The following is a 25,567-nucleotide window of genomic DNA, read 5'->3' on the forward strand; positions in this document are numbered from 1 at the left end:
TGTCACTGTCGATAGGCGACGATCCAGGAGGTCTATTAGCTGGCGTTGAAGTACACGACTGTGCTGTACGGTAGTTCTTTTGTTTGGTCCTTTAACAACCGTGGGAGAGTAAACTAAAAAAGTTGGAAGCCTCCTAATTAAGGCAGATCGATTTATGCAAGGCCTGTAATTTTGGTTCATGCTGAACGACTTCGCTCGCCATGTCAAGACCAACACTCAGGGACCAGCTCCGAGCCTTGGAGGACGATGATGAGGCCTCTATCGACCCTGAAAACGCCTACTCCTCCCTTGATACTGTACGCATTGGGCAATCCAATCGGGACGATTATATGGACGTAGGGCCTTCGAGACTGAGAGGACAGCTCGGAGATGCAAATCAGGTCTTGTTGGGCGACAAGTATGCAGGGACTACAGTGACGAGGAACAAGATTTTTGATGACGATGAGGATGAGGAACAGGAGGGAGGAGGCGAGGATGCAGACTCAGATGACGAGGAGGACGAGAGCGAGGATCTCCGTTCAGAACAAGATGCCGAAGTTGAGGACCATGCATCTGGCCAGCGGTCAGGCAGCGAAGAGGACGAAGGAGAAGATGAGGAAAGCGACGGCTCAAATAATGACGACGAGGAGGAGGAGGAGGAGGACGACGACGACGACGACGAACACGATGAAGATGATCCGAATTCTGATCCACAGCCCAAAGCAAGCTCGTCACGGCTGCAAGCAAGCAACTCCTTGGATCCCGTTGGAGCTCTGAGAGCAGCTCGAGCAAAGGACATTGAAAGGGGAAGAGGCATAAAGCGGCAGAAGGTAAGGGCAGGGGGTGTCATTATCAAGGCGTGACTTTGCTCATCGAAATAGGCCCTCTTTGATGGCATTGTCGCGCTCCGCATAACCTTCCAGAAAGCGCTTGCCGCATCCAACAATATCCTCTCAACTTCGCCCGAGCATTCACAACGAAAAGCAGAGGCTTTGGACAAGCTCCTCGCTCTCAGCGACGATCTCTTCGAATTACGAAAGGCTATCCTGCTGCCCGGGACAGATACAGAGGAAGTAGCTGACCTGGGTAAACGGAAGAGAGCAGATGCTTCGGAAGACTTGCTCCAAGCAAGCAATGACTCACTGAGACTAGCCGAAGCGTGAGTTTGGCATGGTAATCTCTACCGGGGTCAGTCTGATCCTTGCGTCTTTAGCCAACACTCCGCGCTCGTGTCCATCCTGACCAAGTGGTATTCCAAGATCCAGGCGGCAACGATCAACGTGGCATCCAAGGCTGCTGGCTCCAGCAAATTTCTGCAAAGCACAAAAGGACAGCAAAGTATAGTCGAAGTGATCCAGGCTGGCCTCAGTCAGGCGGTGAGCAAACCATTCCTTTTGGAGCTGACATGCAGGCCGGCACCACATTCATGGAGCATCAAGAAGCTGGCTATCGCTCCCTTCTTCGAGAGGTCATCGAAACGAGGTCAGTCGGAGGACCTGATCTGTCACATTTGCGTCGGGAGAAGAAGAAGAAGCGGGAAGCAGAGCGCGGTGGAAGCAAGGGTCGCAAGCTGAGGTGAGGGAGAGGATTCGTCTGTATTCTGACGGTGAATACAGGTATACGGTGCATGAAAAGGCACAACACTTTGCTGTACCAGTTCCACTACGAGATGGTTGGCACGAGGAGCAAATCGACGAGTTATTCTCGAGTTTACTAGGTGGTGCTGGACTACAAGGTGCGGGCACAGAGGGTGGAGTTCTGAGCCGAGATCTAGGCGTGGACCGAGGGTTGACTGATCTGGGTGGTCTGAGGGTGTTTTGAACATAGTAGACCCCATTTCCGGTTCACGAGACTGTGACGGTGACCGTGACACGTGTCCTACACTGCTGGCACTGATCAGAGATCCTGGTGTGTCTTTGTATTACATTGCATCTCTGATCTCTCTATGGTACGGACGCCCGATGTCAGACTCAAGTTCTTTGCTCAGGATACTTTGTCTAGGCGATTCACTCACGTCCGGCTATGTTAGCCCCTATCAGCCCAACGCCAGGCCGTATGCGATAGGGCTCGAGGAGGTCCTCGAGAGAGCACTGCCTGGTATCAGGATAGATATCACGGTGAATGGCGTACCAGGAGCGTGTGTCCAGGATGATTTTATGCAGCGACTGGTCGATGAGATTGGCGAGGATAAGAGTGAGTGTGTCTCATTCAAGCTTGGCACAGCGAGACAGACGTGCAAAGCAACGCTCACGACCAGAAGGCACGTCTCCCTTTGATTGGATCGTCATACTTGGAGGCACAAAGTGAGTGGTCCAATCGATTTCACCTATGTGGCCTCCGTTGCTCATTGTGCTGCTTCTCCAGTGACCTCGCATTCGCGAGCAGAGAAGGCGTCAGGGGGATCTATCAATCCCTCGAACGTCTCTACGCTCTCGCTCTGAGAGGGGGATGTAGAGTTCTCGCTTTGACCGTTCCGGAGACATGTTGGGGTCATCCCAGTCTACCGAAAGACGAGTTTTACGAAAAAAGAGACCAGCTCAACAATCTCATTAACTCGTACAAGAGGGACAATTAGTGCGTGTGCCGAGCGGAATCACGAGACGAGAGCCATTGACAGATGTGTTCCCAGTTACGTGTTCGACCTCCACCAGGCCATTCCTTACATGAACCTCAGTAAGGAGGACAAGAAGCTCTACTGGGCGGATGGAGTCCATCGTACTGCTCTAGGATACGACATCATGGGGGAAAAGATTGGCGAGGCGCTCTTGCGATTCCTGCGGAATGTATAGTGACCGGCTTAAATAGCTTCATCCATCTAGCAGACATGACGGTCATCGGTCAGAGAGCAGGCCCATCTTCAGTCAAAGCATCTCTCTACATATGTCCGGTCACTCTGCTCTCCTAATCGTGGCCTTCACAGCTACTGAAGCATACCCGGGCTACCCGGGCCATGACGGACCCTTGATGTCCCTCGGCGACTTGTTGGTTCGCATTTTCGGATCCGAAGTTTGATCGAAAAGTCCAGTTGTAACTCATCGATGACATCCTAGCCTAGATTCGTCATCAGTAGAGCATTCTGCACAGTAGGAGGTCCCGGAAACCCCAGTATCATCTGAGGAGAGCCAGAAATGTCCATATCGGCCTTTATAGATGGTCTGCTTGACCCGGCGGATTCCAACCCCTCCTCATCCCAAGAATGGGACGCCTTCCTGAAGGAGTATGAGCGGTGAGTCTCTCGCTCGATACCGCGATTGACTTCGTCGTCTCAGTGATAGACGAATCAGCGACGGCACTGAGCAAGATGACCAAAATATCGATCCTTCACTATACGCTACGAGTCCTTATCCGTCGCTCCTTGACCTCATTCCGAAGCGCGGAGAAGCATCTTCTTCGAGGCTTCCGGCAGAGCCCTCATCCCCATCGCCAGACACCGGCGGGCCAATGTCCAGATCATCATCAGGAGGCGTCTCATCCTCTCTAGCTTCGCGTATACAAGCGTGAGCTGCCGCTTTCAGTTGCTTAGCTAAACACCACCAGCCGCCTCAACACAACCCAGACCTTGAACTCGTTGTTGGTTCTTCTTAGATCCCCGCGATCCAATGACGAGATACAGCTTGAGCTGGTCGAAATCCTTGGCTTTGAAGGCGACGGTCTTCAGCTCGTGGAAGAGATCTGTAAACCGGGAGCCAGGCAAGTGCTCCTCGATCAAATGAGTGATACTCCCGGAGTCGCCTCGCGAGCAAAGGTGCGCGGCCACTCCAATGTTCATGTCAGATCTGAAGGCTGTGATTCTCTAGAACAAAAAGCCGACATCTAATGGGATCAACAGCTATCTACCCTCCTCTCGACTCAACGTCACCGCCTCCAGGGGCAAAGACAAGCGAAAGATCGACATCAAGGAACTCATCGGAACGGAGGAGGACATCCAGAGACGCATACAGGAACAGCTCAACGGTCCCAATCCAATGTTCTCTGCTGACGGCCCGGTGAGTGCGCTCAAGTGAGCCAACTGATCGATTCTCAGCGATTGATCGAGCACGAAGTTCTGCCGCATGTCTACTCTAGCGGCACGGCTTCGGCGTTCATGTCGTACGGTCAAAAGCTCGCCCTGCCGGAAGGAACGAAGAGAGAGTATTCAGATGTGAGTGTGATCTCTACAGACCACGCTCAAACCATGTAGAACTACGAGGAGGTCACTGTCCCCCCAAATCGACCGATCCCTCTCAAATTCGGCGAGAAGCCAGTCCGCATTGTAGATCTCCCTCCGCTGGCACGGGGCTGCTTTCCGGTGCGCTTGTCGTGATAGGTCCAGCTCATACCAGCAGAAATACGTCACCCTGAATAGAATGCAGAGCATTGTCCAGCCGACCGCCATGGACACGAATGAAAATATGCTCATCTGTGGTGGGTTGACCCTACTCTGTCCTCATGCTCACCTCCTCAGCGCCTACCGGTGCAGTGTGTCTGCTTTACAGTCCACATGCGTTCATCTGACCCTCTGCGTAGGGAAAAACAGATGTTGCCATCATGTCAATTATCAGAGTGCTTTCTCAGCACATCAAATCCGAATCCTCGGCAACCTTTCAGCTCGATCTCAACGCTTTCAAGATCATTTATGTGGCGCCCATGAAAGCCCTTGCCGCTGAGATCACCCGAAAATTTGGGAAGCGTCTCGCTTGGCTCAATGTCAAAGTTCGAGAACTCACTGGAGATATGCAATTGACCCGTCAAGAAATCGATGATACCCAAATCATCGTCACCACACCGGAGAAATGGGACGTTGTCACCCGGAAGCCGACTGGCGAAGGCGAATTGGCATCCGTGAGCAGCCTTTTCCATCCCGCGCTGACGATTACCAGAAAGTCAAACTGTTGATTATCGACGAAGTGCACCTGTTGAACGAAGAGCGAGGTGCGGTCATCGAGACGATCGTAGCAAGGACTTTGCGACAGGTACGCAGCAATAGTCCGGGCAATGGGGCTAATCGTCAGGTCGAGTCAAGTCAATCATTGATCCGAATCGTGGGTCTCAGTGCCACGCTGCCGAATTACATCGATGTCAGCGACTTCTTGAGGTGAGCCAGAAGGGATCTTGCAATTCACTGTCAGGGTCAATCGGTACCAAGGCCTTTTCTTCTTTGACGGCTCTTTCCGTCCAGTGCCACTCGAGCAACACTTCATCGGAGTCCAAGGCAAGCCCCGCAGTCAGGCTCTGATCCGGAATATGGACAATTCAGTCTTTGAAAAGGTCGGTCTGCCTTCGCTCCTCTCCTGACAGATTGTAGGTCTCTGAGCTTGTCAAAGAGGGCCACCAAGTCATGGTCTTTGTCCATGCCCGAAAGGAAACCGTCAAGACTGCTCAGCGTTTGCTTGAGATGGCTAAAGAGGAAGCGATGACTTCGTATTTTGACCCATCAGACCACCCAAAGTATGAGTTCTACAAGCGAGACATCGGTACCTCACGGAACAAAGAGATGAAAGAGCTGTTTAGCGCTGGATTTGGAATTCATCACGCGGGCATGCTCCGCTCGGATAGAAATATGATGGAACGGATGTTTGAGGACCAGGCGATTAAGGTGAGCGAATCCCGAAGTGACGGGCATTCACCCCAGGTCTTATGCTGTACATCTACCCTCGCGTGGGGTGTCAATCTTCCAGCCCATGCTGTCGTGATCAAGGGCACTCAAGTCTACGACAGTAGCCGAGGTGCATTTGTCGATCTCTCCGTCCTGGACGTGCTCCAAGTGAGTCTTGATGGTTTCGTCCCTCACGAAATGCAGATCTTTGGTCGAGCCGGTCGGCCGGGATACGAGACCAGTGGTGTTGGTTATATCTGCACGACTCAGGACAAACTCGAGCATTACCTCTACTCTGTCATGGCACAGGTGAGCAGCCTTCAGGGGAGACCCAGCTCATTGTCATCTCAGCATCCGATCGAATCCAAGTAGGTATAGCGTCTTTCCCCATTGACACTGCCAGATTCATCCCGGGAATGGTGGACTCTCTGAATGCCGAAATCTCCCTGGGCACCATCGCTAATGTACAAGAAGCAATCCAATGGCTCGGTTATACTTACTTATTTGGCAAGTGGTGCGATACTTTTGTCGGCTGACCTGTTCCTAGTCCGAATGCGAAAAGAGCCTTTCGTATATGGTGAGCATCGCTCGCAGAGCTCATCTCACCGCCAGGAATGCGCCATAACGAGCTCGAAGATGATCCACAACTTGGCAACAAGCGGAATGAACTCATCGTACAGGCGGCACGGCAGCTTTCGGCCGCCCTGATGATCAGATTCGACGAGTTATCCAACTCATTCGTCATCTCGGATTTGGGTCGAATAGCTGCCAAGTATTACCTGAAATACCAGAGTCTGAAGATCTTCAGTGAGTCAAGCACTGCCGAACCCTCCTGACTGCGGCAGACACCATGTTCCACGCCAAAATGAAGAACGCGGATTTCTTTGCCATGCTGTCCCAAGCTACAGAGGTGAGATCGAAGAGAATAGCTCGTTTGACCCCCTTAGTTCGACCAGATCCAAATCCGAGAGAGTGAGATTCCCGAGTTGACAGCGATTCTTGAGAGCGATCACTGTCCAATGGAGGTCAAGGTAGGGGAAAGGATCTAAGCATTGCTGATAGGTAATAGGGCGGAGTCAGCAACAAGCACGGCAAAGTCAACATTTTGTGAGACTCTCCATGTGACACATGTGCTGACTGGCTAGACTGCAAGCCCACATCTCGAAAGTGTACATCGAAGACTTCGCCTTGGTATCTGACGCAGCATACGTCGCCCAGGTCAGTCATCATTCGCCAGTCATAGCTGATTCGCGCCAGAATGCCGCTCGTATTATCCGAGCCCTGCTGGAGATAGCTCTTAGCCGCAAATGGGCCAACAACGCTATTCTCCTGATTGATCTCAGCAAAGCTATTGAGCAGCGCATGTGGCCGTACGAGCATCCTCTCAATCAAATCCGTACGCTCCACGCGGAGACCCTACACAACCTGCATCAGTATGCGGATGATACTGAAATCAACCAGATCCGCGACATGGAGGCATCCGAGCTCGGGACACTTTTGCACATGAACGAGCGACATGGCACTGCCATGAAGGATGCCGCGCTCATGTTCCCTACTGTCTCACTAGATTTTGTCCTACGCCCTCTAAGCCACGATGTCCTACAGATCAACGTGCAGGTCACGCCGACATTCACATGGAACGCCAAGCTGTCCACCACGGTCGAGCCATTCTATATCTGGGTCGAAGACGAAGAGCATCTCAATATCTTATCATGGCGATCTATCCCGCTGCGCCCAAACACGACCAAGCTGGACCTCGAATTCGTCATCACCCTGAGCGACACTCTACCCTGGTCTCTGAACCTTGTAGCGGCATCCGATCGATGGCTGGGCTCTGACGATACTCGACTCGTCTCCTTAGAAGGTCTGATCATGCCTGATCCTAGCCCAGAGTCCACTCAACTGCTCGACATTCCATATTTACCAATATCATGCTTGGATGATCCTCAATTGCAAAAGTCATACTCGCCATTCGTCAGCACACTGAATAACATACAATCTCAGGCGTTCTGGAGCCTGTATCATACGAATCATAACGCTATCATTTCTGCACCTGTATCATGTGGAAAATCGCTCCTAGGGGAAGTGGCCATGTGGTAAGTCTGCCTGCGCTGTCGAGCCTGACTTCAGGCACGCTTTCCGTCACGATCCCAACACATCGGTTCTGATCGTCGTGCCCCGTCACCAGTCGATTCGCGAGACGGTCTCGCGCCTCAGGAGTATTACTCGGCAGAGAGGCATAAGCGTCATGCCCTTGACACATCCGAACGATTTCGTCCACTTCGCACAAACTCAAAGCGTCGTCGGGGTCGCAAGTCCGTCAGCTTTTCTGCAACTCAACGCTTCAGACGCATTTCAGGTGGCACGAAAGCCGTCGCTGGTGATCCTCGAAGATCTGCATCTCCTAGACGAGGAATATGAAATCTCGGTAGCCCGTATACTCTCAATTGCTATGCCTGCCCGGACCCGCATAGTCGGTCTCACCTCATCAATCAACGACCCGTGGGATCTCGCCAAATGGCTTGGCGTAGATGCCGCATTCTGCTTTGCTTTTTATCCTCGTGATCGAAGCACGCCCCTTCTTGTCTCGATCAAGTCTTTCACCATCCCCCACTCTGCCACGTTGCTCAAGAGCATGATCAAACCAGCCTACGATGTGATCAAGATGACATCTCCAATTGGCGCCACAATCATTTTTGCTCCCTCTCGCGGGGCCTGTAGGACCGTCGCAACGGACTTGGTAACTCAATCTGGCACCGAGTTAGATCTCAATGGGTTCCTGACTACGTCGAGGGAAAATGTCGAGCCTTATTTGCAGCAACTGCGCGATCAGGCCTTATATGAACCTCTTCTACACGGAATCGGATATGCTATCCCTGGAGGTCACCCATCCGACTTTACCCTCGTCTTGTCCCTGTTCGCGAGCGGCATCCTCAAATCTCTGATTGTGCCCCGTGAATCATGTTGGACTCTTCCTCTGAGAGCCGCATCGGTCATCATTCTCGGTGCACAATATGCAATTGGCTCCCGGTCCGGTGATCGACAGATCATCAATTACTCGAGAACTGAATTGGTCAAGATGCAAGGTTTCGCTGTGCAGTCTGCCAATCACATTGCAGGAGAAGGTCGAGTCTTTGTCATGTGCCAATCAGAGCAGTCGGCTACGATCTCTCGAGTGCTGAACGAAGGGTTGCCTTTGGAGTCAGCCCTACCATCCTTGCTAAAACGTACGAGTCGTCCCGAAGCCGTTGACGCACTCTCTCGCATGATCAAACCGCGTCCGGCTCCACCTCCACCTCAGATCAATCGACGACGTGTCTCGGATCTTCGAAAGCGAGATATCATGGACTTGATTGGCTGGACTTATTTTGCGCACCGACTGCAGTCTAATCCGACATATTATGATCTGACTCGGGGATCCGAGGCAGAACAAGTGAGCCGCTTGATCGACCAGTGGATAGCAAGCAGTGGCGATGAGTATGGTCCGATTCTCAGCGCCTCGTCGAGCTCGGCGGGTTCTAGAATACCTTCGGTGAGGTCGACGGAGACCAGCACAACCGCTTCGGCATCACAAGCCATGACTCGTCAAGATAGTGGACAAGGGAATGTGGAGGGAGAGATCGTAAACGAAGTACCTGGCTCTGCCCATGTCCACAGAGACGGTGAGAGTCTGTGAAAAGCATGGTACGATTTTGAGATGTATGTGATCGAGTCACGCATACATGCGCCGTTCTCAGGCGATAGGGGGAGGGGCAAAATCGCGGCCGAGGCGCGCCGTGTCCGGCACATGATAGGTTTGTGTGTGGATGAGTAACCCAAATAGCCGTCGGTCTAAAACGCTTCCATTAGCAGGCGTACGTATTGAACCATACGAGCGGTCGAGGTTCCTTTACGAGCGAGATAATGATGCATGAGGACATGTCGGAAGTCATTTTCCCCGAGGGCCGGGCCCGAAAATCTGAAACGAGATCCGTTTTATCAGAAAGGGATCTGGTGGCGCATTTCATCTTCGGAAGTTGGAACTAAGTATACCGAGCGATGTCTATGGTAGCTCATGTATAAATGGTTGGTCAGTTTCGTGTGGACGACCTCATCTCCAGCTGTATTCCTCCCCCATATCACAATTGTCACATCGATTGAGCCTCTATACTTTGACACCATGTCCAGGTACCTTCATCTAGACGCGCCGAATGAGAACGGTTTCGGAGGGTTCCTGAAGCGTCAATTCACCAAGCCCAAGCCCCTACCAGCCGGTATTGACCTGAAAGGCGGTACAGCGATTATAACGGGTGGTACGTCTGGTCTCGGTCTCGAGGCTGGCATGCAGCTACTGGGGCTAGGCTTGAGCACTTTGATCATCACATCTAGAACCCAAAGCAGAGGAGAAGTAGCGGCCGCCAAACTCCGAACCAAGTATCCTTTCGCCACGGTCGAGGCGTGGACTCTGGACATGACTTCGTACGAATCGATCGATGTCTTTGCTCGAAAGTGCGATACGTTGCCTCGGATCGACTACACTATTCTGAATGTCGGCTTTATCGACCTCAAACGTGAAGAAGCACCTACCGGTCACGAAATGATGGTTCAGGTCAACTATTATTCGACCATGTACTTGACCACTCTGCTCGTTTCAATCCTCAAGAACAAACGGGCTCGCCAGTCAAGGCCTCCCGTCCTATCAGTGGTCGGGTCAGACATCCACTACTCTGTCGACGCTGATCCCGAAGGGTCAGCGGCGGCCTTTGCAGACAATCCCAAGAATGCCATGGGTTTCACCCAATACGGAATCTCAAAATACTACCTCCTTCTCTCCATCATCAAGCTGGCGGAGCAAATCGATTCTAACGAGCTCATTTTGAGCGTCTGTAATCCTGGAACGACTAAGCAGACGGATTTCGTGGCCAATACTCCCTTGTCATTCAGAATTCCCTTGACGATTGTCCGCGGTCTGCTCGGGCGCAAAGTGGCAGTTGGCGCCAGCTGCTACCTTGATGCTGTGTTAGTGCATGGTCAAGAAGCCCACGGGTCATTCATGAGTGACTGGACTATCAAACCGTGAGTCGGATGGCTCCACAGGTCATTGACCGCTTCCAGGTTTCCCGAGGTCGCCTACACGAAGGCTGGAAAGGCATTTCAAACGCGTCTATGGGACGAGACAATGTCGGAGCTGCGACTCGCACAGCCCAAGGTCTCGGTCTAGAGCCACAACAAGCTTGAGACAGTGTGCGACTGAGTGGGTCGCTACAATGCATGATTATGATGCTACAAATCGCTCGAGAAGGAGTAAATACTCCCAAGGAAGGATGTATGTGCTGAACGTATCTTCCACACATGAGAACTATGAGAGTGGCCGACCCTTCAGGGACGAATGATGGATGACATGTATACCGTTACCAATGGACCTCGTTGAGTATCGCTTCTGACAGACTCTTGAAGCGATCAAACCAGACCTCCAGGTGGTCGATATCCAGCTTGGGCCAGCTCACTTGAAGCTCAGCTTCAGAGATGGCTTCAGCAGCGGAATACATCGTCAATGATGACTTACCCAATCTTTCATCCATCTTCCTTGTCGACAGGATAGACAATTTCCTCAAGACCTTTGATGCCTCCTGCCTACTCGCTCGCCTCGTGAGATTCCCACTGAGACTATCAATATCCCGGTGCAGCTCGCTCATGAAAGCTGCGTCCTTCCCACTGCTGTTCTTGCCCTTTGAGGATTCGGCTGGGAGATTGGTGACAACCAATGTGACGATGAACTCCAATAAAGTGAAGAGCGAGTTCAGATTGGATATTGTGGCACAAGCATCATAATCTAGGGATGATCAGAAGGACAGTTCGCAGCATCGAAACCTACCGAGCTCTGCCTGCAAGGCTTTCATGAGGTCCACCCTCGGACTTCCATCTTCACCAAGACTCGCTTGGAGCAAGTCGGACAAGATCTCTGCCTGTCCCGCTTCTCTCTCGGGATGCTCTGCCTGGATATCCGCTAACAGTGCGGTGATCTCGGTCTTTGTATCCCTCAACGCAGGAGGGATCACGACGGAAGGTTGAGCAGGTGCTGGAGGGGGGTCTCTGGGACGTCGTTCCCTAGTCTGAACGTCTCGCCCGTACGTCCGGTTTGGAGGAAGCTCCGGCTCGAGGTCGATCGACTCGATGGCGGTCGATGCTACTGAAGCTCCTCGTAGAGTAAACGAGGAGGGGCTTCGAGGTCGAGCTGTACGTCGGGAGCTGGGCACGGGAGAGGCGGGCGTTCGAGTCCTTGATGCTCTATACCCTTGCCTCGGGCTCCTCTGCGTATACAGCAGCAAGGATGTACAGCTTTCTGGACCCACCGTCGACGAGCTGGAGCCGGACCGCAAAGCGGAAGGCTCTTGTGACACGGTTCTTGAGGGAGCACGTGAAGCTCTTGGAGAGGCGCTAGGCCGGCGATGATAGACGGTCACAGGCCTTGACCTCGATATAGAAGTCTCGCGGCGAACGGGCCCGAGTGATGCTAGGCGACTGTATGAACGACTAGGAGTTGCCTGAGAATCTCGTCAGCGCTGAGGAAAGCATGGCCACCGCACCCTCTGAGGACCGGTCTGAGACGCTCTGAGAGAAGAAGAAGGAGGAGGAGTAGGAGGCGGGCTAGGAAGCTCCGACTTGATCCTTATTGGATTTTTAGCACTCGACCCAGATGATATGGGAGTCGGGGGTGGACCCATGATGCGCCGGGGTGGTGTAGACTACAGCTCATCAGCAGATATCGTCTAAGCGGGGGGTTTCACTACTCACAGGCTCGTTTTTGACTTGGGAGGACATGGTTCTGGGGAAGGTCTTGCCTTGAAAGTCAGATGGATGAGATGAGAAGAGAAGAGAGGTATATAGAGATGTGAAAGAGGAGTTGCTGACGAGACGGTCATGTTCGATATATATGTGCTAGACGCTTCCTTGACGACGTAATGTTCAGACGTAGCGAAGGCAACGTCACTGCCTCGTGTCCATGACAATAAGGTACGAGTCCCGAGCATCTCAAGTCTCCTTTCAGGGACCACGCAAAGCGCTCCCCAGTTCCTGCCAACGGTAACGATGAAGAGAGGTAAGGGGTGTGATTGCCATGAGGCGGCGAACACAGGTGCCACAGGAAGCCAGCCAGCCGCCTGGTGCCACAAACGAGCGCGGGTCCATTTGCATACAGGATGCAACTTTTGAATCACCCTCGATTTAGGAGCATAGAGGTGTATCGCACGTGGATTCCATTGTAATTGAGACGATCACAAAGGCTGGAAGGTCGAAACGAACGCAGTCAGATGTGGCTGACGCCATTCTGATAATCGAAGGCAAAAGGCAAACAGTCATATCTCATCAAATCTTCTAAAGATGTGTCTAGTATCCGTCTCGATCCATCTAATCTCCATTCACTCGCTTACTCTTGACACCTTCTCTCCTAGCCCTGACCCCCTCTCTCAGCTCGTCCAACAACGGTATGGTCTGTTCCAGGGAGATGCAAGCGTCGGTAATGGATACACCGTATTTCAATCCCGCCGGTCCCTCAGGAGGAATGGCCTGCTTGCCTTCGTTGATATTTGACTCGATCATGACGCCGCAGATCATCTGAGAAGTGGCTCCAGAAGCGAGTTGAGAAGCCTGCAACGTCGTCAGGACGGAACTGAGATAAGAATGCCACGGCGACCTACAATGCTCTTGCCAACTTCCAGCTGCTTGATATGTTGCTTGGAAGAGTTTCCGTGCGAACAATCGATCTGGATTGGAAAACGAGCTGGTTAGAGGACACCATATGAGCTCAGAGCTTGACCCTCACCATCAACTTTGTCGGAAGACCGGCCTTTTTCAGCTTCTCCGCAGCGGCCAACACGTATTCCTCTTCGTAATTCGGTCCCTTGCTAGATCCACGCAAGATGACATGGGTCGAGTTGTTGCCTTCCGTCTCGACAATGGCTGACAGGCCCTGCTTCGTGACGGACAAGAAGGTGTGACCTGAGCCCGCGGCCTTGATGGCGTCCACAGCAATATCAATGGATCCGTCCTATGGCAAATGGCAGTCAGCTCGAACTACTGTGATGGTAAGGCACGACCCACCGTTCCGTTCTTGAATCCCACGCTCATGGACAAAGCACTAGCGAGCTCTCTATGGACTTGTGACTCGGTCGTTCGCGCTCCAATAGCTCCCCAGGAGCTCAAGTCGGCCAGGTACTGTGGGGAGATGACATCTGTTGAGGGAGTGAGCGCTTGAAGAACAGGAGAAGCCTTGATGTGACCCACCGAGGAACTCTCCAGCAGCAGGCAGACCCATCTCGGTCAAGTCCAATAGCAACTTTCGAGCGATCTTGAGACCTCGGTTGATCTGGAAAGAGCCGTTCATATCGGGATCTTGACATTTGTTAAATGAGGAGCAACTCTATGATTTGAGTGAGCTCACCATTGATCAGACCCTTCCACCCGACCGTTGTCCGGGGCCTGACATCGTTTGTCAGTGCGAGTACCTTGTGAACAGCGGTTCACGCTCACTTCTCGAAGTAGACTCGCATGACAATCATCAGATCCTCCTTGGCCTCTTCTGCATACTCTCTCAGTTTCTTAGCGTACGTGATGGCCTGCTCAGGATCATGCACCGAGCAAGGTCTGGAGTTTGATCAGCGGCCACTTTCACAGCGCAAGTCCCAGCTAACCCAACAATGACCAAGAGCCTGTCATCATCTCCCTTGACGACAGCTTCGACCTGTCTTCGACCGTCCAACACTGTCTGAGCACCTTTGAGCGTCAAGGGAAGTCTGCAAGCGGGTCAGTCCTCTCTTTGAGCATTCTTTACACAAAAAGCCTCACTCCTCATGCAAGATCTGGGGGCTAAGGTATGGATCAGCATGTCTGTAGTCATTTCCAAGGGAGGAACTCACGGAATCAATGGTCGAACACTTCGAACCCTTCTGTCATCTAGGAGATCCATGACCTGTTACACAGCTCGTCAGTGAGGCCTAGTAAACCTGCTACTGAGATTATACTGACGTCTCTGACTGTAGCTGGTCCGTGAGACATATTAGTTGGTGTAGATGCTTGTCTGAGCACAATAGCTACGCTGCGTGGAGTTGGTGCAATTCCATCCCAAAGTTTTGAAGCCCGACCGTCTTTGGTTAACGTAATTCTGATCGACGAGGATCTGTGCCTAATTTTTGGGGAATAGAATAGGCGTTCTCTCGTTTGCCAACCGCATGATGTTGTACTCGACACGAAGGTGTAGCGTCGAGCACTGGGAATCCTACTCGGCACAGATCTGAGTGATAGCATCGTCAAACATGGTAGCTGGATTCAAGAGTGAGTGGGGAAAGGCGCCCTGAGTTTCGAGATTGAGATCGCTGATCTGGTTCACCCTCCTTTCTTTGTACACACCCGACCACCCGATCTAACCTTCATCCCTGTCGCCCTCTCTCCCTCCTCAAAACTTGCTCACGTCTCCCTACATGATACCACGTTTGACGCTTTGCACTGTCAAATCGTACGTCTCCGCCATCCGCTACGATCCGCATCTTTTCCATCGCCTATTCATCATCGCATCTAATCTTCTATCCTCCCCTCCCGACATGCTATCTCACCTCGGTGACTCAATGGTCCATACACCAGCCGTCATACTCCTCTCTTTCGTCCTGGCCGCGGGATTCCTGCTGGTGATTCTGAGCTGTGCGTTATGGGCAAATTGGCTCCCATTGTTAGTCGGTGAGCAAGCTATCTTGTCACAAGAGATGTCCCACACGCTTATCCCGCCTCTCAGCTCTCACTTTCGTTCTTGCTCCCCTGCCGAATTCCATCTGCTCGAGATGCGCTAGAGCGGACGACATTTCACCAGAATACAACTCGACATATGTGGACTTTGGAAGGTTCGTCACTGGCATGTTGGTCGTGAGTCATACATGTCTCTACTCAATGAAATCGGCATTGATCTATACGCCGCCGCCGTTCAGACCACCGGGCTCTGTCTGCCAATTCTCCTCGCGCACTCTGCGCTGATTCAGCCTGCTGCATGCTGGATGTCCATTGCTGGAGGTGGACTGGTGTACGGTACAATACTAGTCTACTCGGGCTGGTTCGGTGGATCCACCGACGATGAGTTCTAGGTCAAGGGGGGGGCTGCGATGTGGCAGATCTCGGTCATCCGTCCGCACCGACAGGCGAGATTAGATGATCATTGCGACTAAATGTTTGACCATGTATTTTCGTACCAAGATGTGATAGCTGGCTAGAACCCCTGATCCGGAAAAGGGAGCGGTTGCTGACATCTCGCTATCACTCTCCGTAAAGATAATCGAAAAACGTCGGGCGGTCCTCCCAGCCCCGACCCCTGCCCCTCAACGCCCTCTGAGCTAGCCCGTTCAAATGATGCTGAGCTGCGCTGTGCGATTCAGGATTGAGGTTAAAGCTCTGCTCCGAAGCAGAGTCGTCGATCACCCCATTCAGTGAACCTTGCAGTTGTCTTGATCGAGGCGGCAGCTCCAGACTATCCGTCATTGGATCCCAGTCGGAAGAGCCTCCCTCTGAAGATCCAAAAGCGGAGGACGAATCATGTGACCAAACCCTCTCTAGGCCATTTAGCCGTATCATCCCTCCCTTCAGGTCTAGCTCTGCCATGGCGTCCTCTATCCCAGGCGTCCTAATGCCATTGACTCCTGGATCGCTCTGCTGATCCCAGGGTAACTGACCTGGTTGGATAGTGGATTGTGAAATGTCAGGGTCGAGCGAGTAACCACCCAGTTCGGTCTCTGTATCTGATGCTTCCGATTCTGTCTCGCGGTCCGTCGAAGCTTCGGAGTGAGATGAAACGTCGGAAGTTTCAGGAGTGGGTAAGAGATGAGATGGAGGAAGGGCCGCAGGTCGGACGAGCTGTGGAATGATAATGTGTGTTAGACGGATGGGAAGATTCTGGTCATCCTGGTGATCCTCGCCTTAGATAGTGTCAGACGGAATCAGGTATTGTACTCACTCCACGAAACAAGGTCATAATACCTTGCGAGCAGGTGAACAACCAGTCGTTCGAATCCATCCGCAATGGTCCAGGTGAGATGCGCAGGGGATCTGGGGAGAAGTTCAGACCTACGGCTCACAGCGCCCCAGCTCACCTGGATAATTCCAACACTGCGGCCACGTGCGAGCCTTCCGATGGGAGTCTAGGGAGCACATCTCGGACCTGATGCTGTTCCGGAAGTCTCCTCGAAGGACCTGCACCGTTGGATTTGGATCCGGTGATCTCCACCAGAGTCGGATCGATCAGTCTCCAAGTGGATCCCGAGGCATATGACTGTGGCTCGTCTGTCTCGTCCTCGCTGGACTCTACAGTGTCCTTTTCCTTCATTCCCTCGGCATTGATCCACTCTCTTCCATCTAGCCAATCCCTGATCTCCTTCTCCACCACCAAGATCAACTTTTCCGCCCTACGCCCTTTGTTCCTCAGCAATGCCCTCACACCCTTGAGCGAGGTTCCAAACGTGCCATTCTTCGAATCGGACGAAAACGGATCTCTTGGAGGACGCTCGACAGATGGGATATGGCTCGATCTCGGTACTGTCTCAGGTGGGAATAATGGTCCTCGACGAGCTTGTAGCGGGACAGAGGGGTAATAATCAGATCTGGTCGGAAGGCTGATATGAGGATTGGAGATGAACGCGGCTGGACAGTTAACGATGAATTGCCCTAGGCATACCATTATCTTTTCGCCTTATGACCCGTTTTCCCTGCTTGCTCCCTGACACAACGTCCCCTCGGGTTGACTGCTTGTCCCTCTTCGCGTGGACCCTTTCCCTCTGTTGAGCGTTGTGAGCTTCGAGCTGCTTAGCTGCGCGATTGGTCGGATTGAGCAAGATCGCAGGAATGTGGAGCCTGTAAGAGGGTCAGAAGCGACGACAGACAGCCTAACGCACGGTACTGGACCTGCATCTGTCGAGTCACTCATGCTGAACGGGACGACCTATACTCTCCATGCAGGATGATAGCATCGATCGGCTAGCATCATGGACTACTTCGGTGATCATGCAACTCTAAGCGGCAATCGCCACTCTGCCACTTTCGGCGTTTGGTCTATCCAGCGAGGAATGGGGCTGCCGCCCTCTGCCTGTTGGCTGCTGGCTGCTGCTGGACCCTCTTCGCGCGTCTCCGGTATCTTTGCTACACTCTCAACTTCTCGCTGTATAATCTACATCCCTCGTTCATACATCTGGACTCTTTAAATCGGTCTACAGTCACTCATTTGACACATCCTATCAGAGGGAAATTCAACACTCATCAAGTCACCTAAAAGTCACTCGTTGATCGTCCGAGCGCGTCAGATACATTCTATCTTGCAGACTTGAACCACTGCTACAAAGACCTCGTGTTATAGAGCTTAGACAAAGCTGCCAAAATGGGAGGATCATTGAGTAAAGCCTTGGGTGAGGGTCTACCCACATTGCACCCTCGTCTGGCTCATCCTTCTTGACAGGCAAAATCTTTGGCAACAAGGAGATGAGGATATTGATGCTTGGTCTCGATGCTGCGGGAAAGACGAGTAAGTGAAAGAGGTCGCTGCAATGTCTGCCAGTCGCTGAACACCTTCTCAGCCATATTATACAAGCTCAAATTGAATCAATCCGTTACGACCATCCCGACAGTCGGATTCAACGTTGAAACCGTGACATATAAGAATGTCAAGTTTAACGTCTGGGTAGGTGCAAAGTCCCATATGAACCGTTCGCGGACCCCGCTGAAGGTTGTCTTCAGGACGTTGGCGGTCAGGACAAGATCAGACCGTTATGGAGACATTACTATACTGGCACGCAGGGATTGATCTTTGTGATTGATTCGGGGGATCGTGACCGTATTGATGAGGCGAAATTGGAGCTGGAACGGATCTTATCGGATAGAGAAATGAAAGATTGTCTCTTGATGGTGTTTGCCAACAAGCAGGATCTGCCAGGCGGTGGGTTTTCCCATTTAAGAGATATCTATCTAACCGCTCAGCCATGTCTCCGGCCGAGGTGACTGAAAAACTGGGTCTGCATAAGATGAGAGATCGGACTTGGTATGTCCACCCGAGGTGAGTGCAGGGCGTTAAGGGGGAATGGAACCATTTGGGCTGAAGACTTTCGCTCAGTTGCGCCACATCTGGGGATGGACTATTCGAAGGTCTCTCATGGTTGTCCTCCAACATCAAGACGGCCAAGTGATCGATCATCGCAACAGATCAGGTGGTCTGAAACACCCCTATGCCACTCTACCTCTCTGCTTTTAATGACTTGTACGACAACCATCTTGACGGCATCATGATACCCCCAGCTTTGCTCGATACTCTATACAAGGCCTTTTCCACTACAGTATTCTCTTCACATTTTCCCTTCGCTTTTGGGTAACTCTCTAGCTGCCGACCGAGGTAACTCAGTCGTGCTAATGCAAATTGCGTCGATGCATCTGAATCAGCTTCTCTGAGCTAGTGGATGAGAGTGACACGATGTGCTGGCAGTAGGTAGCCTAGTGCACTCCCGTACTCGCCGTGTGGAGACCCCAAAGATGTTGTCACCATACGTCACTGAACAAGTGTGTGTATACTCAAAAGATGACCCAATGCTCCACTCGAAATTCCCCCCTTTGCTCCGATCGGCGCTGACTCGCTGGAATACCCTCGCCGGGGGATCCTAATCGCCTCTCGACATTCTTCTAATCAGGAATACTAATGATGATGATCAAATTGGATCAAATGGTAATGAGCCAAGCCATGCTTGCTACATTGCTTAATGACGTAACGCGTGAAATCCCTCCCCGTTCTCCTGTAAAAAATCCCCTTTTCCGGAAAACCACTGAACCTGAGACCCCGGGAGTGGGAGGTGGGCGGCTTTGACCCATTTTCTAGGGTGCTGCTGCTGCTCGCTGGGTTAGCTTGGGAGAGGGGAGGTGATATTCCATCTTCTCTCATCTCAACCATCCCCTGCTCATCGCTCCATCTCTCTTATTATAATATCACATCGCATCGCCTGCTCACAGCTGCACACATTCCACACGCTCTCCACTACTTAACTCAAACTCCAACTTTGTGCGCCGCCCCGTCTCAGAGGATCTACCGTACACCCCGTATTCGACCCTCTCTGTGACCGTTTAAGACACCTCCAAAGTCGTCAAAGATGGTCTCGCCAGCCTTTCCAGGTCTCTTCTTCGCATTCGCCGCTATGGTGTTGCTCTTGTTTGGTGAGCCCCAACTCTGCCCAGAGCATGCATGCTCTCAGCCTCCTTCCGGACGAACCTGTCACGAGCGGTTCATCCTCTGGAACCGGCCTTTTTTTCCCTCCCGTTTCGCAATCTTCCATGTCGCTGACTATCCCTCTCAGCGTCCATCTCTCCCCCTGCTTGGGACAAGACATACTTCCTCAGTGCCGATGTAAACGGAGCGACCACCTTGTTCGGTGTCTTTGGAGAGTGTATCGTCGGACAGGGATGTAGTTCCAGAAGTGTCGGATATGACCTAGTCGTCGGGGGAGCCAAGTGAGTGAAATTTTTGGAGGTCCCTTGAGTGGAGAGGCAATGCTGGTGGTAGCTGGAGGCTATACATGAGCCGGAGCTTGTTGGTCGCCTGGCAGTTCTCAGACCGTCTGGGTCTTGGCTTTCTATGGCCTGGCCAGGTCCGCGTTCACTCGGCCCGGCCTCCGCCCCGATGAGTCACCCGACCAACAGATGCTGCCGTAACCTCGACAACAGACATACTGATAATATTTCCCCCATCCACAGCGGCCTCGACATCAGCGCTCGAGTCCTTCAAAACTTGACCTACACTTTGATCCTGCACCCTATTGCCGGATTCATCGCCCTCCTCGCCTTGGTCTTTGGTCTCATTGGAGCCGGTGCTGCTTCCCGAGTCGCCACCATCTTCATGGCCATCTTTGCCTTCTTTGGACTCGTCGTCGCTCTCGTTGCCTTTGTCATTGACATGGTCCTCTGGAACGTCGTCAAGAACAAGATTGAAGATGCTGGATACGATGCCACCCTGGTGGGTTAGAAGAATACGTCTATCCCTTGACTTCACGCTGACCACGTCCACAGGGTAACGCCAACTGGTTCACTGTCGGCGCCGTCGGAGCTTTGATCCTCTGCACTTGCACTTCCATCTGTGGATCTTGCGGACGATTCGCCACTGGCCGAATGGCCGGTGAGAAGGTGGGCGAAGAATGATCTCTGAGCGGATGAGTTTTGATGGCTGACAGCCGCTTCTTAGTACTGAGCGATGGACATGCCCATGCCCGTTCTCTAGACTTGCCCGGAGATCTCCCATGGACAGTCGTGTCGACTCCATTTCTGAGCCGTTCCTCGCCTATACAAATCATCCTATAAACCTCAGTCTCACACCTATACCCCGTCATCTACAATCTTGAAACCCCTTTCTTCTTTATTTCGCGTCGCTTGACCTCGCCTATAATTGACCTTTTTTTCCCCTCGCCTCCCTATTCTTATATTGAAAGACTTGCTTTGCGGAAGAACGAACTCGCCAGAGGGTGACATATTTGTGTCGGACAGCGGCGAGTGGCATGGAGGGGAGTGAGATTGACAGAAGAGAGCGTGATACATGAGAAGTTGGCATATAAGCAAGCTTGTACAGAAGTATGCGATATATAACCTATTCAAATTGACAGCAGCGGCAAGTGCCACGAATCGACGCAACTCTAGGCTCGGTTTTCCTCTGCTTTCACTTTCAGAGCTCGCCATCTTAAAGGGTCAAGACACCACATCCCTGGTCTGTGTCCGGGGACAGAGGGTACCGCTGAAGCTTCAAAAAGCATAAGCCATACGAGCATCGCCTGGTTGATACTCGCTTCTCCCTCTGTAATCCATCCAACATGAGCTCGAATCGCTTATTGGATATGCTGAAATCAGCTACCACCTCTATCCCGCCGACAACGTCGTCGTCTTCTCAGGGCTCGTTCGACCAGCAGCCCGAACCTTCGACGTCGTCATCTGGAGGAGCTGAGACCTCTGTTCAATCTGGCGGATCACCGAGAGAACCCTCGCCATCGCCTCCACCTCCATCCCTTCAGGCAGTCTCCCTCTCCGAGTTGTTCGCAAGCATGACCACAACGAAGAGCACTTCTTCCGCCCCATCTCCTCAACCGCTTAAGTCGCCTCAGGGACCTTTGTCCCCACGTTCTGATCAAAAGGCAAAGCTCTTAGGCATGTTGAATTCGATTTCTCCAACGCCCGCAGTCCAAAAGCAGGATGGATCCGGAGGTAGTGGCGCGGCACAGTCCAGTAGCGACGATACGGAGAAGACGAGACCGCCTATGGGACCATCGGCAGCAGCGGAAGATATCCTGCGCGGGAGTGATGGGATAGGATCTCAGACGCGGTAAGTTTGAGAAAGATGCAGCAACATCCTCCCCAAGCGAGCTTACCTTTCTGTCAGTCCCTCGACCATTGGCCAGCCGGTCATCCATCATCCCTCCGGTACCGACCCCACAGATGATGCGCCATCTGGTTCTGAGACCCCTGTTTCTGGTCATGCTGCTCCTCCCGCGGTGACCTCTCCTTCATCTAAAGCCAGATCACTTGAACCAGTATCCGCCGGACCACTCAAGAAGGCAATGTTCGAATTCGTGTCCCCTTTCTCAGCATTTGAACCCCCTCCCAAGCCCCCACCGGTCAAACAGGCCGACAAAGTGGAGACTGGACCATCGAATGGTTCCGTGTCCCCGAAGCCTCCGTCAGCAAAGCCAGAAGCGGGCAAAGCAACACCAGCTCTCGCTTCGCTGGCTGAACCTCCTAGAGTTCGACAAGCGAGCGGTGTGGCATCTTCGGGGTCCAGCAAGGATCTAGGGCTGCCATACCTTCTCGGTAAAGTCGTCGCAAAGGGCGTGGAGGGTAAAGGGTGAGTTAGTTCTCCTTGACGCATGAAGATGGCTCATCATCGTCTTAGACCCGAACGCCTCGGAAAAGATGGCATCAACATTGATCTATCTCAATCTAATCTGGACTCGTTGGTTAATTCGCCAGAAGCCATCCAAATCATTCCCACGACTATCATGCGAAGTGAGAACGTCTCGTACCACAAGGGTCGAGATGTGGGTCTCACTTCGACCTGGCTAGCGTACACCATGTCGAAAGGCAAGTCTCATGCCAGACGTCGTTTTTCTTTTTTTGACATTTTCCAGGCAGAGCACGACTCATCGATTACAACTCCGCTGCTAGGCTTGTCCTTCAGCTCCCACCCCGACACACCAATGGACCCGTCCTAGACCTGGCGGTGACGTCCACATTGGTAGCTATGATTGGGGTCGATCATTCCGTCACAGTCTTCCAGGTGCCCAAGAATTGGACAAAGGACGACCCGCCGACCCAGATGATCCTGCACATGACTCAAAAGGGTGCAGACGATGAGGCGGACACCGCGAGTATCGGTGCTCTGTTCCGGGTCGAATGGGTCGAAAGGGGTAAATCTGAGCCATTGTTAGCTGTTGGAGGACCCAACGGTGTAATCGTCTTTGATCCGATGAGCTATCGAGATCGCGACTTGGTCACACTTGCAGACGTCAGCTCGGAGCATAAGCGACTGTCAACGGAGGGAGTGAGTGGCTGGGTAAGAGGCTTGATGTGGTTGACATCTTTAGCGCCTCGTCGGGTTTTGCCTCAATGCCAGCCATCAAGCGATCGGTCTGCTGTCCGACTCGTCAACATTCACTCTCTATAATGTTTCTAATTTGAATCGCGTTTGGAATCGTAAACTCCCCAGCAAGACCAATGCCGAAGCTCCCAGCTCTGTTCAGTTCTGCGAGAGCAACATCCTCGTCGGCAGAAGTAACAATACCTCCTTTGATCTTGTTCAAATCACCGTCGACCTCGCCGTCCTCACTACTATATCCTTTGCCGCAAAGTCACCATCACCTCCTCATCTTCACTTTGGTCAGGCGGTATATGATGCTTCCCATACCATACTCTGGATCGCACCGTTCAGTCGTGGATCTCTGTTCGGGTTCAAGTATAATCTCAAAGGGGTGCACCCAGCCAAAGCGAATGATCTTCCAGCAGCGTTCGATATGTTTGCAGAGTACCCTTTAGAACCAGTTCTCAGCCTGGTCATTGGCCCCTCTAGATCCACCGAAGACCAGACGGAAATGTTTTTCGCCACGCCAAACGGGTTCAATCAGGTCCAGATCCCGAAGATGACAACTGATGCTCTTACTTCGGCATCTGAGCAGCGGGCAGAGACCATCCCAGCGCTGTCTGTTCCTCCACCTGCCCAGCCCAAATCTACACCTTCTCAAGCGTCGAAAAGAGCTGCTAAAGGCAATACGGTCCAAACCCCTGTCAAGCAGTCTCCCGCCTTGTCTGCGGCGGCTGTCTTTGCAGATACAAAGGACACGTCGTTGTCCGGGACTGAGGCGAGCACGGACAAGGAAAAAGGCAAGGGATCGACTCAGGACTCTGGCTCGTCTGACGAGATCGCCAAGGCTTTGAAGAGGGTGAGTGATAGCGGTCTCGGTGATGCTGACACGTGGGACAGACCGAGAACACTTTACAGAGCAGTTTCAAACAGCTCATTGCGAACCAGGTCGGTCCGATATCCTCTCGTCTCGATTCACTGGCCACTGGTGGGCTTGCCGATGAGATCAGTGCCAAGGTCGAGAAGCAGCTCAAAGCATCAGTCACCGCAGCTGTTCAGCAAGAAGTCAAGAAGACGTGAGTAGGCGAAGCTCTTCCTCGATGAGTATGGCTGATAAGTCCTTTTCAGCGTTCTTCCCGCTCTGAACACGATGATTCAATCGGAGCTCCGATCTGCAGTCACGTCCACGATTCCCCCGGCTTTGAGTACGGCACTGCAAGGCATGCCTCGAGATCTAGAAAGAACGCTGGCACCTGCTTTTCAGCGGATCGTGTCGAGCGTCGTGCAGACATCTGTGAGTCAGAAGAGCTAGGAACATATCTGACCCGTTGCCCAGATCGACCGAGCAGTCCAAGACGCGTTGACCAACTCTTTGCTGCCGACGATGGATGCCGCCAATGCGAGGCTTGCCGAACAGCTTCAATCGGACTTCAAATCGGAGATGGTACAGTGAGTGGGCAAGTAGTACGAATACTGACTGGCCTCTCAGAATTCGCAAAGACTTTTCACCTCCTCTTGCGGAGCCACAACCATCCCATGAACCTCTTCTCCGAGCCCTCGCGGCGTCGGTAGCGGAGCTACAGCAGCAAGTATCCGCCTTGTCCGCTCAGGTGTCCCGCGGTGCCAGTCAGCGACATGGGCCCCCTGAGCCATCGAATGCGCCTCTTGGACCTGCACCTATAATACAGTATCAACCTCAAAATTCCTACCAGTCTCATCCTTCCGCTCCTCCTCTTGCTCCATCCGCTCAACAGCCAGCCCCTCAGCTCCAACAGACTCCAGCTCAATTGGAAGATGCGTTCCTCTCTGCGCTCGGAGCTCAAAACACGGGATCGACCATTCAACTTGTGAACGAATACTGGCCAAGAACGGAACAAATCTTACCCACGCCTCCTGGTAAAAGTCCATTGAGTCAAGCGGTCCTGTTGACCTTGTTCCATCGTGTAAGTCTCAACGGTCATGTCTGCAGCACCTTACTGACGGCGGAAACCGATAGGCCGCTGTGGCTGTCAGTGAAGTCTCACCGTACGATGCTCCCTTCTCAAGATTGGCTCAGTGGCTCCGACGAGTGGCTCAGCTTTTGGAACCTCGAAATCCGGAGACTGCTTCATTCTACCCTCGTGTCTTGCCCGTCGTCCAGGGTATCATCAACAACACGATCGGGATGATCAGTCAAAGATTCCCGGGAGACGTGGAGAATGTCAGGTTGTTGAGATCTATTCTCGAGGTCGTAGGTGGCAGGTGATAATAGCTTCTGGTGGAGCTGGAGAAAGGCCGGGTAGCGGCAGGAGATCAGGGCGAAGGACTTGAAAAGAGACGAGAGATATCTGAGACAGACGACCGGAATTACCTACTGTTCCTAAGCATTACCATCATCTGAGGTCCTGTGTATCCCTCCAATCATCATGACTCAAAAGCAT

The 25,567-nt window shown here is 52.5% G+C and overlaps 11 protein-coding genes across 11 annotated transcripts; 8 read left to right on the forward strand and 3 right to left on the reverse strand.

Moving 5' to 3' along the window:
- The first annotated feature begins 163 nt into the window (after positions 1–163).
- BD324DRAFT_619648 (apoptosis-antagonizing transcription factor) lies at positions 164–1,911 on the forward strand. The gene is made up of 5 exons (XM_022015188.1): positions 164–809; positions 861–1,138; positions 1,193–1,355; positions 1,391–1,554; positions 1,596–1,911. The coding sequence occupies exons 1-5, from the start codon at positions 201–203 to the stop codon at positions 1,798–1,800; spliced, it is 1,419 nt and encodes a 472-aa protein (XP_021873280.1). The 5' UTR covers positions 164–200; the 3' UTR covers positions 1,801–1,911.
- BD324DRAFT_619652 (SGNH hydrolase-type esterase domain-containing protein) lies at positions 1,912–2,942 on the forward strand. Its single transcript, XM_022015189.1, has 4 exons — positions 1,912–2,172; positions 2,240–2,282; positions 2,344–2,553; positions 2,609–2,942. Exons 1-4 carry the CDS (start codon positions 1,941–1,943, stop codon positions 2,766–2,768), a joined length of 645 nt encoding a protein of 214 aa, XP_021873281.1. The 5' UTR covers positions 1,912–1,940; the 3' UTR covers positions 2,769–2,942.
- On the forward strand, positions 2,943–9,505 carry BD324DRAFT_619653 (putative RNA helicase). Its single transcript, XM_022015190.1, has 25 exons — positions 2,943–3,205; positions 3,249–3,476; positions 3,517–3,724; positions 3,777–3,965; positions 4,004–4,120; positions 4,160–4,267; positions 4,305–4,383; positions 4,424–4,437; positions 4,486–4,800; positions 4,839–4,931; positions 4,971–5,053; positions 5,088–5,226; positions 5,264–5,554; positions 5,591–5,722; positions 5,759–5,863; positions 5,906–5,922; positions 5,958–6,061; positions 6,102–6,131; positions 6,167–6,361; positions 6,400–6,464; positions 6,502–6,585; positions 6,624–6,661; positions 6,700–6,772; positions 6,812–7,650; positions 7,685–9,505. Exons 1-25 carry the CDS (start codon positions 3,108–3,110, stop codon positions 9,228–9,230), a joined length of 5,190 nt encoding a protein of 1,729 aa, XP_021873282.1. The 5' UTR covers positions 2,943–3,107; the 3' UTR covers positions 9,231–9,505.
- A 208-nt stretch (positions 9,506–9,713) lies between these two features.
- On the forward strand, positions 9,714–10,754 carry BD324DRAFT_649495 (hypothetical protein; the record flags this gene model as incomplete). Its single annotated transcript, XM_022018000.1, has 2 exons — positions 9,714–10,609; positions 10,649–10,754. The coding sequence occupies 2 exons, from the start codon at positions 9,714–9,716 to the stop codon at positions 10,752–10,754; spliced, it is 1,002 nt and encodes a 333-aa protein (XP_021873283.1).
- A 36-nt stretch (positions 10,755–10,790) lies between these two features.
- Positions 10,791–12,415, reverse strand: BD324DRAFT_679885 (hypothetical protein). Its single transcript, XM_022019057.1, has 5 exons — positions 12,329–12,415; positions 12,121–12,279; positions 11,409–12,078; positions 11,100–11,366; positions 10,791–11,051 (listed from the first exon to the last, which is right to left on the reverse strand). The coding sequence occupies exons 1-5, from the start codon at positions 12,353–12,355 to the stop codon at positions 10,945–10,947; spliced, it is 1,230 nt and encodes a 409-aa protein (XP_021873284.1). The 5' UTR covers positions 12,356–12,415; the 3' UTR covers positions 10,791–10,944.
- A 362-nt stretch (positions 12,416–12,777) lies between these two features.
- On the reverse strand, positions 12,778–14,642 carry BD324DRAFT_619660 (hypothetical protein). The gene is made up of 11 exons (XM_022015191.1): positions 14,558–14,642; positions 14,449–14,501; positions 14,378–14,398; positions 14,224–14,325; positions 14,063–14,176; positions 13,974–14,011; positions 13,817–13,924; positions 13,634–13,764; positions 13,356–13,580; positions 13,231–13,296; positions 12,778–13,180 (listed from the first exon to the last, which is right to left on the reverse strand). The coding sequence occupies exons 1-11, from the start codon at positions 14,585–14,587 to the stop codon at positions 12,941–12,943; spliced, it is 1,128 nt and encodes a 375-aa protein (XP_021873285.1). The 5' UTR covers positions 14,588–14,642; the 3' UTR covers positions 12,778–12,940.
- A 511-nt stretch (positions 14,643–15,153) lies between these two features.
- On the forward strand, positions 15,154–15,660 carry BD324DRAFT_576826 (vacuolar protein sorting 55; the record flags this gene model as incomplete). The annotated part of the gene is made up of 3 exons (XM_022013217.1): positions 15,154–15,262; positions 15,318–15,445; positions 15,508–15,660. The coding sequence occupies 3 exons, from the start codon at positions 15,154–15,156 to the stop codon at positions 15,658–15,660; spliced, it is 390 nt and encodes a 129-aa protein (XP_021873286.1).
- A 169-nt stretch (positions 15,661–15,829) lies between these two features.
- On the reverse strand, positions 15,830–17,489 carry BD324DRAFT_649499 (hypothetical protein; the record flags this gene model as incomplete). The annotated part of the gene is made up of 5 exons (XM_022018001.1): positions 15,830–16,485; positions 16,524–16,615; positions 16,660–17,206; positions 17,241–17,416; positions 17,458–17,489. The coding sequence occupies 5 exons, from the start codon at positions 17,487–17,489 to the stop codon at positions 15,830–15,832; spliced, it is 1,503 nt and encodes a 500-aa protein (XP_021873287.1).
- Positions 17,490–17,675: 186 nt separating this feature from the next.
- BD324DRAFT_619673 (putative soluble GTPase with a role in regulation of membrane traffic and potassium influx) lies at positions 17,676–18,990 on the forward strand. The gene is made up of 6 exons (XM_022015192.1): positions 17,676–17,964; positions 18,015–18,080; positions 18,133–18,236; positions 18,293–18,491; positions 18,533–18,608; positions 18,666–18,990. The coding sequence occupies exons 1-6, from the start codon at positions 17,937–17,939 to the stop codon at positions 18,736–18,738; spliced, it is 546 nt and encodes a 181-aa protein (XP_021873288.1). The 5' UTR covers positions 17,676–17,936; the 3' UTR covers positions 18,739–18,990.
- A 397-nt stretch (positions 18,991–19,387) lies between these two features.
- BD324DRAFT_619677 (actin cortical patch SUR7/pH-response regulator pali) lies at positions 19,388–21,171 on the forward strand. Its single transcript, XM_022015193.1, has 5 exons — positions 19,388–19,750; positions 19,891–20,044; positions 20,288–20,546; positions 20,600–20,713; positions 20,772–21,171. Exons 1-5 carry the CDS (start codon positions 19,687–19,689, stop codon positions 20,775–20,777), a joined length of 597 nt encoding a protein of 198 aa, XP_021873289.1. The 5' UTR covers positions 19,388–19,686; the 3' UTR covers positions 20,778–21,171.
- Positions 21,172–21,204: 33 nt separating this feature from the next.
- Positions 21,205–25,555, forward strand: BD324DRAFT_619680 (hypothetical protein). The gene is made up of 10 exons (XM_022015194.1): positions 21,205–21,896; positions 21,954–22,415; positions 22,464–22,651; positions 22,699–23,111; positions 23,155–24,006; positions 24,048–24,223; positions 24,276–24,441; positions 24,484–24,596; positions 24,637–25,090; positions 25,144–25,555. Exons 1-10 carry the CDS (start codon positions 21,391–21,393, stop codon positions 25,390–25,392), a joined length of 3,579 nt encoding a protein of 1,192 aa, XP_021873290.1. The 5' UTR covers positions 21,205–21,390; the 3' UTR covers positions 25,393–25,555.
- Positions 25,556–25,567: the final 12 nt, after the last annotated feature.

The sequence above is a fragment of the Kockovaella imperatae genome (assembly GCF_002102565.1).
Source record: "Kockovaella imperatae strain NRRL Y-17943 chromosome Unknown BD324scaffold_3, whole genome shotgun sequence".
NCBI classification, from domain to species: Eukaryota; Fungi; Basidiomycota; class Tremellomycetes; order Tremellales; family Cuniculitremaceae; genus Kockovaella; species Kockovaella imperatae.

Excerpts from the sequence above, each read along its gene's own strand:
- BD324DRAFT_619648 (XM_022015188.1), top strand. The coding sequence starts at position 201 with ATGTCAAGACCAACACTCAGGGACCAGCTCCGAGCCTTGGAGGACGAT. Across the intron at positions 1,139-1,192 it reads TCACTGAGACTAGCCGAAGC|CCAACACTCCGCGCTCGTGT; the intron begins GTGAGTTTGGCA and ends TTGCGTCTTTAG. Across the intron at positions 1,555-1,595 it reads AGCAAGGGTCGCAAGCTGAG|GTATACGGTGCATGAAAAGG; the intron begins GTGAGGGAGAGG and ends CGGTGAATACAG.
- BD324DRAFT_619652 (XM_022015189.1), top strand. The coding sequence starts at position 1,941 with ATGTCAGACTCAAGTTCTTTGCTCAGGATACTTTGTCTAGGCGATTCA. Across the intron at positions 2,173-2,239 it reads TGAGATTGGCGAGGATAAGA|GCACGTCTCCCTTTGATTGG; the intron begins GTGAGTGTGTCT and ends CACGACCAGAAG. Across the intron at positions 2,554-2,608 it reads TCGTACAAGAGGGACAATTA|TTACGTGTTCGACCTCCACC; the intron begins GTGCGTGTGCCG and ends ATGTGTTCCCAG.
- BD324DRAFT_619653 (XM_022015190.1), top strand. The coding sequence starts at position 3,108 with ATGTCCATATCGGCCTTTATAGATGGTCTGCTTGACCCGGCGGATTCC. Across the intron at positions 5,723-5,758 it reads CCGTCCTGGACGTGCTCCAA|ATCTTTGGTCGAGCCGGTCG; the intron begins GTGAGTCTTGAT and ends CACGAAATGCAG. Across the intron at positions 6,132-6,166 it reads AAAAGAGCCTTTCGTATATG|GAATGCGCCATAACGAGCTC; the intron begins GTGAGCATCGCT and ends TCTCACCGCCAG.
- BD324DRAFT_679885 (XM_022019057.1), bottom strand. The coding sequence starts at position 12,355 with ATGTCCTCCCAAGTCAAAAACGAGCCT. Across the intron at positions 12,079-12,120 it reads CTCAGACCGGTCCTCAGAGG|GCAACTCCTAGTCGTTCATA; the intron begins GTGCGGTGGCCA and ends CGAGATTCTCAG. Across the intron at positions 11,367-11,408 it reads AGCCTTGCAGGCAGAGCTCG|ATTATGATGCTTGTGCCACA; the intron begins GTAGGTTTCGAT and ends GATCATCCCTAG.
- BD324DRAFT_619660 (XM_022015191.1), bottom strand. The coding sequence starts at position 14,587 with ATGTCTCACGGACCAGCTACAGTCAGAGAC. Across the intron at positions 14,012-14,062 it reads ATGCGAGTCTACTTCGAGAA|GCCCCGGACAACGGTCGGGT; the intron begins GTGAGCGTGAAC and ends AAACGATGTCAG. Across the intron at positions 13,181-13,230 it reads TGGAAGTTGGCAAGAGCATT|GCTTCTCAACTCGCTTCTGG; the intron begins GTAGGTCGCCGT and ends ACGACGTTGCAG.
- BD324DRAFT_619673 (XM_022015192.1), top strand. The coding sequence starts at position 17,937 with ATGGGAGGATCATTGAGTAAAGCCTTGG. Across the intron at positions 17,965-18,014 it reads ATCATTGAGTAAAGCCTTGG|GCAAAATCTTTGGCAACAAG; the intron begins GTGAGGGTCTAC and ends CCTTCTTGACAG. Across the intron at positions 18,609-18,665 it reads ACTTGGTATGTCCACCCGAG|TTGCGCCACATCTGGGGATG; the intron begins GTGAGTGCAGGG and ends ACTTTCGCTCAG.
- BD324DRAFT_619677 (XM_022015193.1), top strand. The coding sequence starts at position 19,687 with ATGGTCTCGCCAGCCTTTCCAGGTCTCTTCTTCGCATTCGCCGCTATG. Across the intron at positions 19,751-19,890 it reads TATGGTGTTGCTCTTGTTTG|CGTCCATCTCTCCCCCTGCT; the intron begins GTGAGCCCCAAC and ends TATCCCTCTCAG. Across the intron at positions 20,045-20,287 it reads CTAGTCGTCGGGGGAGCCAA|CGGCCTCGACATCAGCGCTC; the intron begins GTGAGTGAAATT and ends CCCCATCCACAG.
- BD324DRAFT_619680 (XM_022015194.1), top strand. The coding sequence starts at position 21,391 with ATGAGCTCGAATCGCTTATTGGATATGCTGAAATCAGCTACCACCTCT. Across the intron at positions 23,112-23,154 it reads AGCGACTGTCAACGGAGGGA|CGCCTCGTCGGGTTTTGCCT; the intron begins GTGAGTGGCTGG and ends TGACATCTTTAG. Across the intron at positions 24,007-24,047 it reads TCGCCAAGGCTTTGAAGAGG|ACCGAGAACACTTTACAGAG; the intron begins GTGAGTGATAGC and ends CACGTGGGACAG.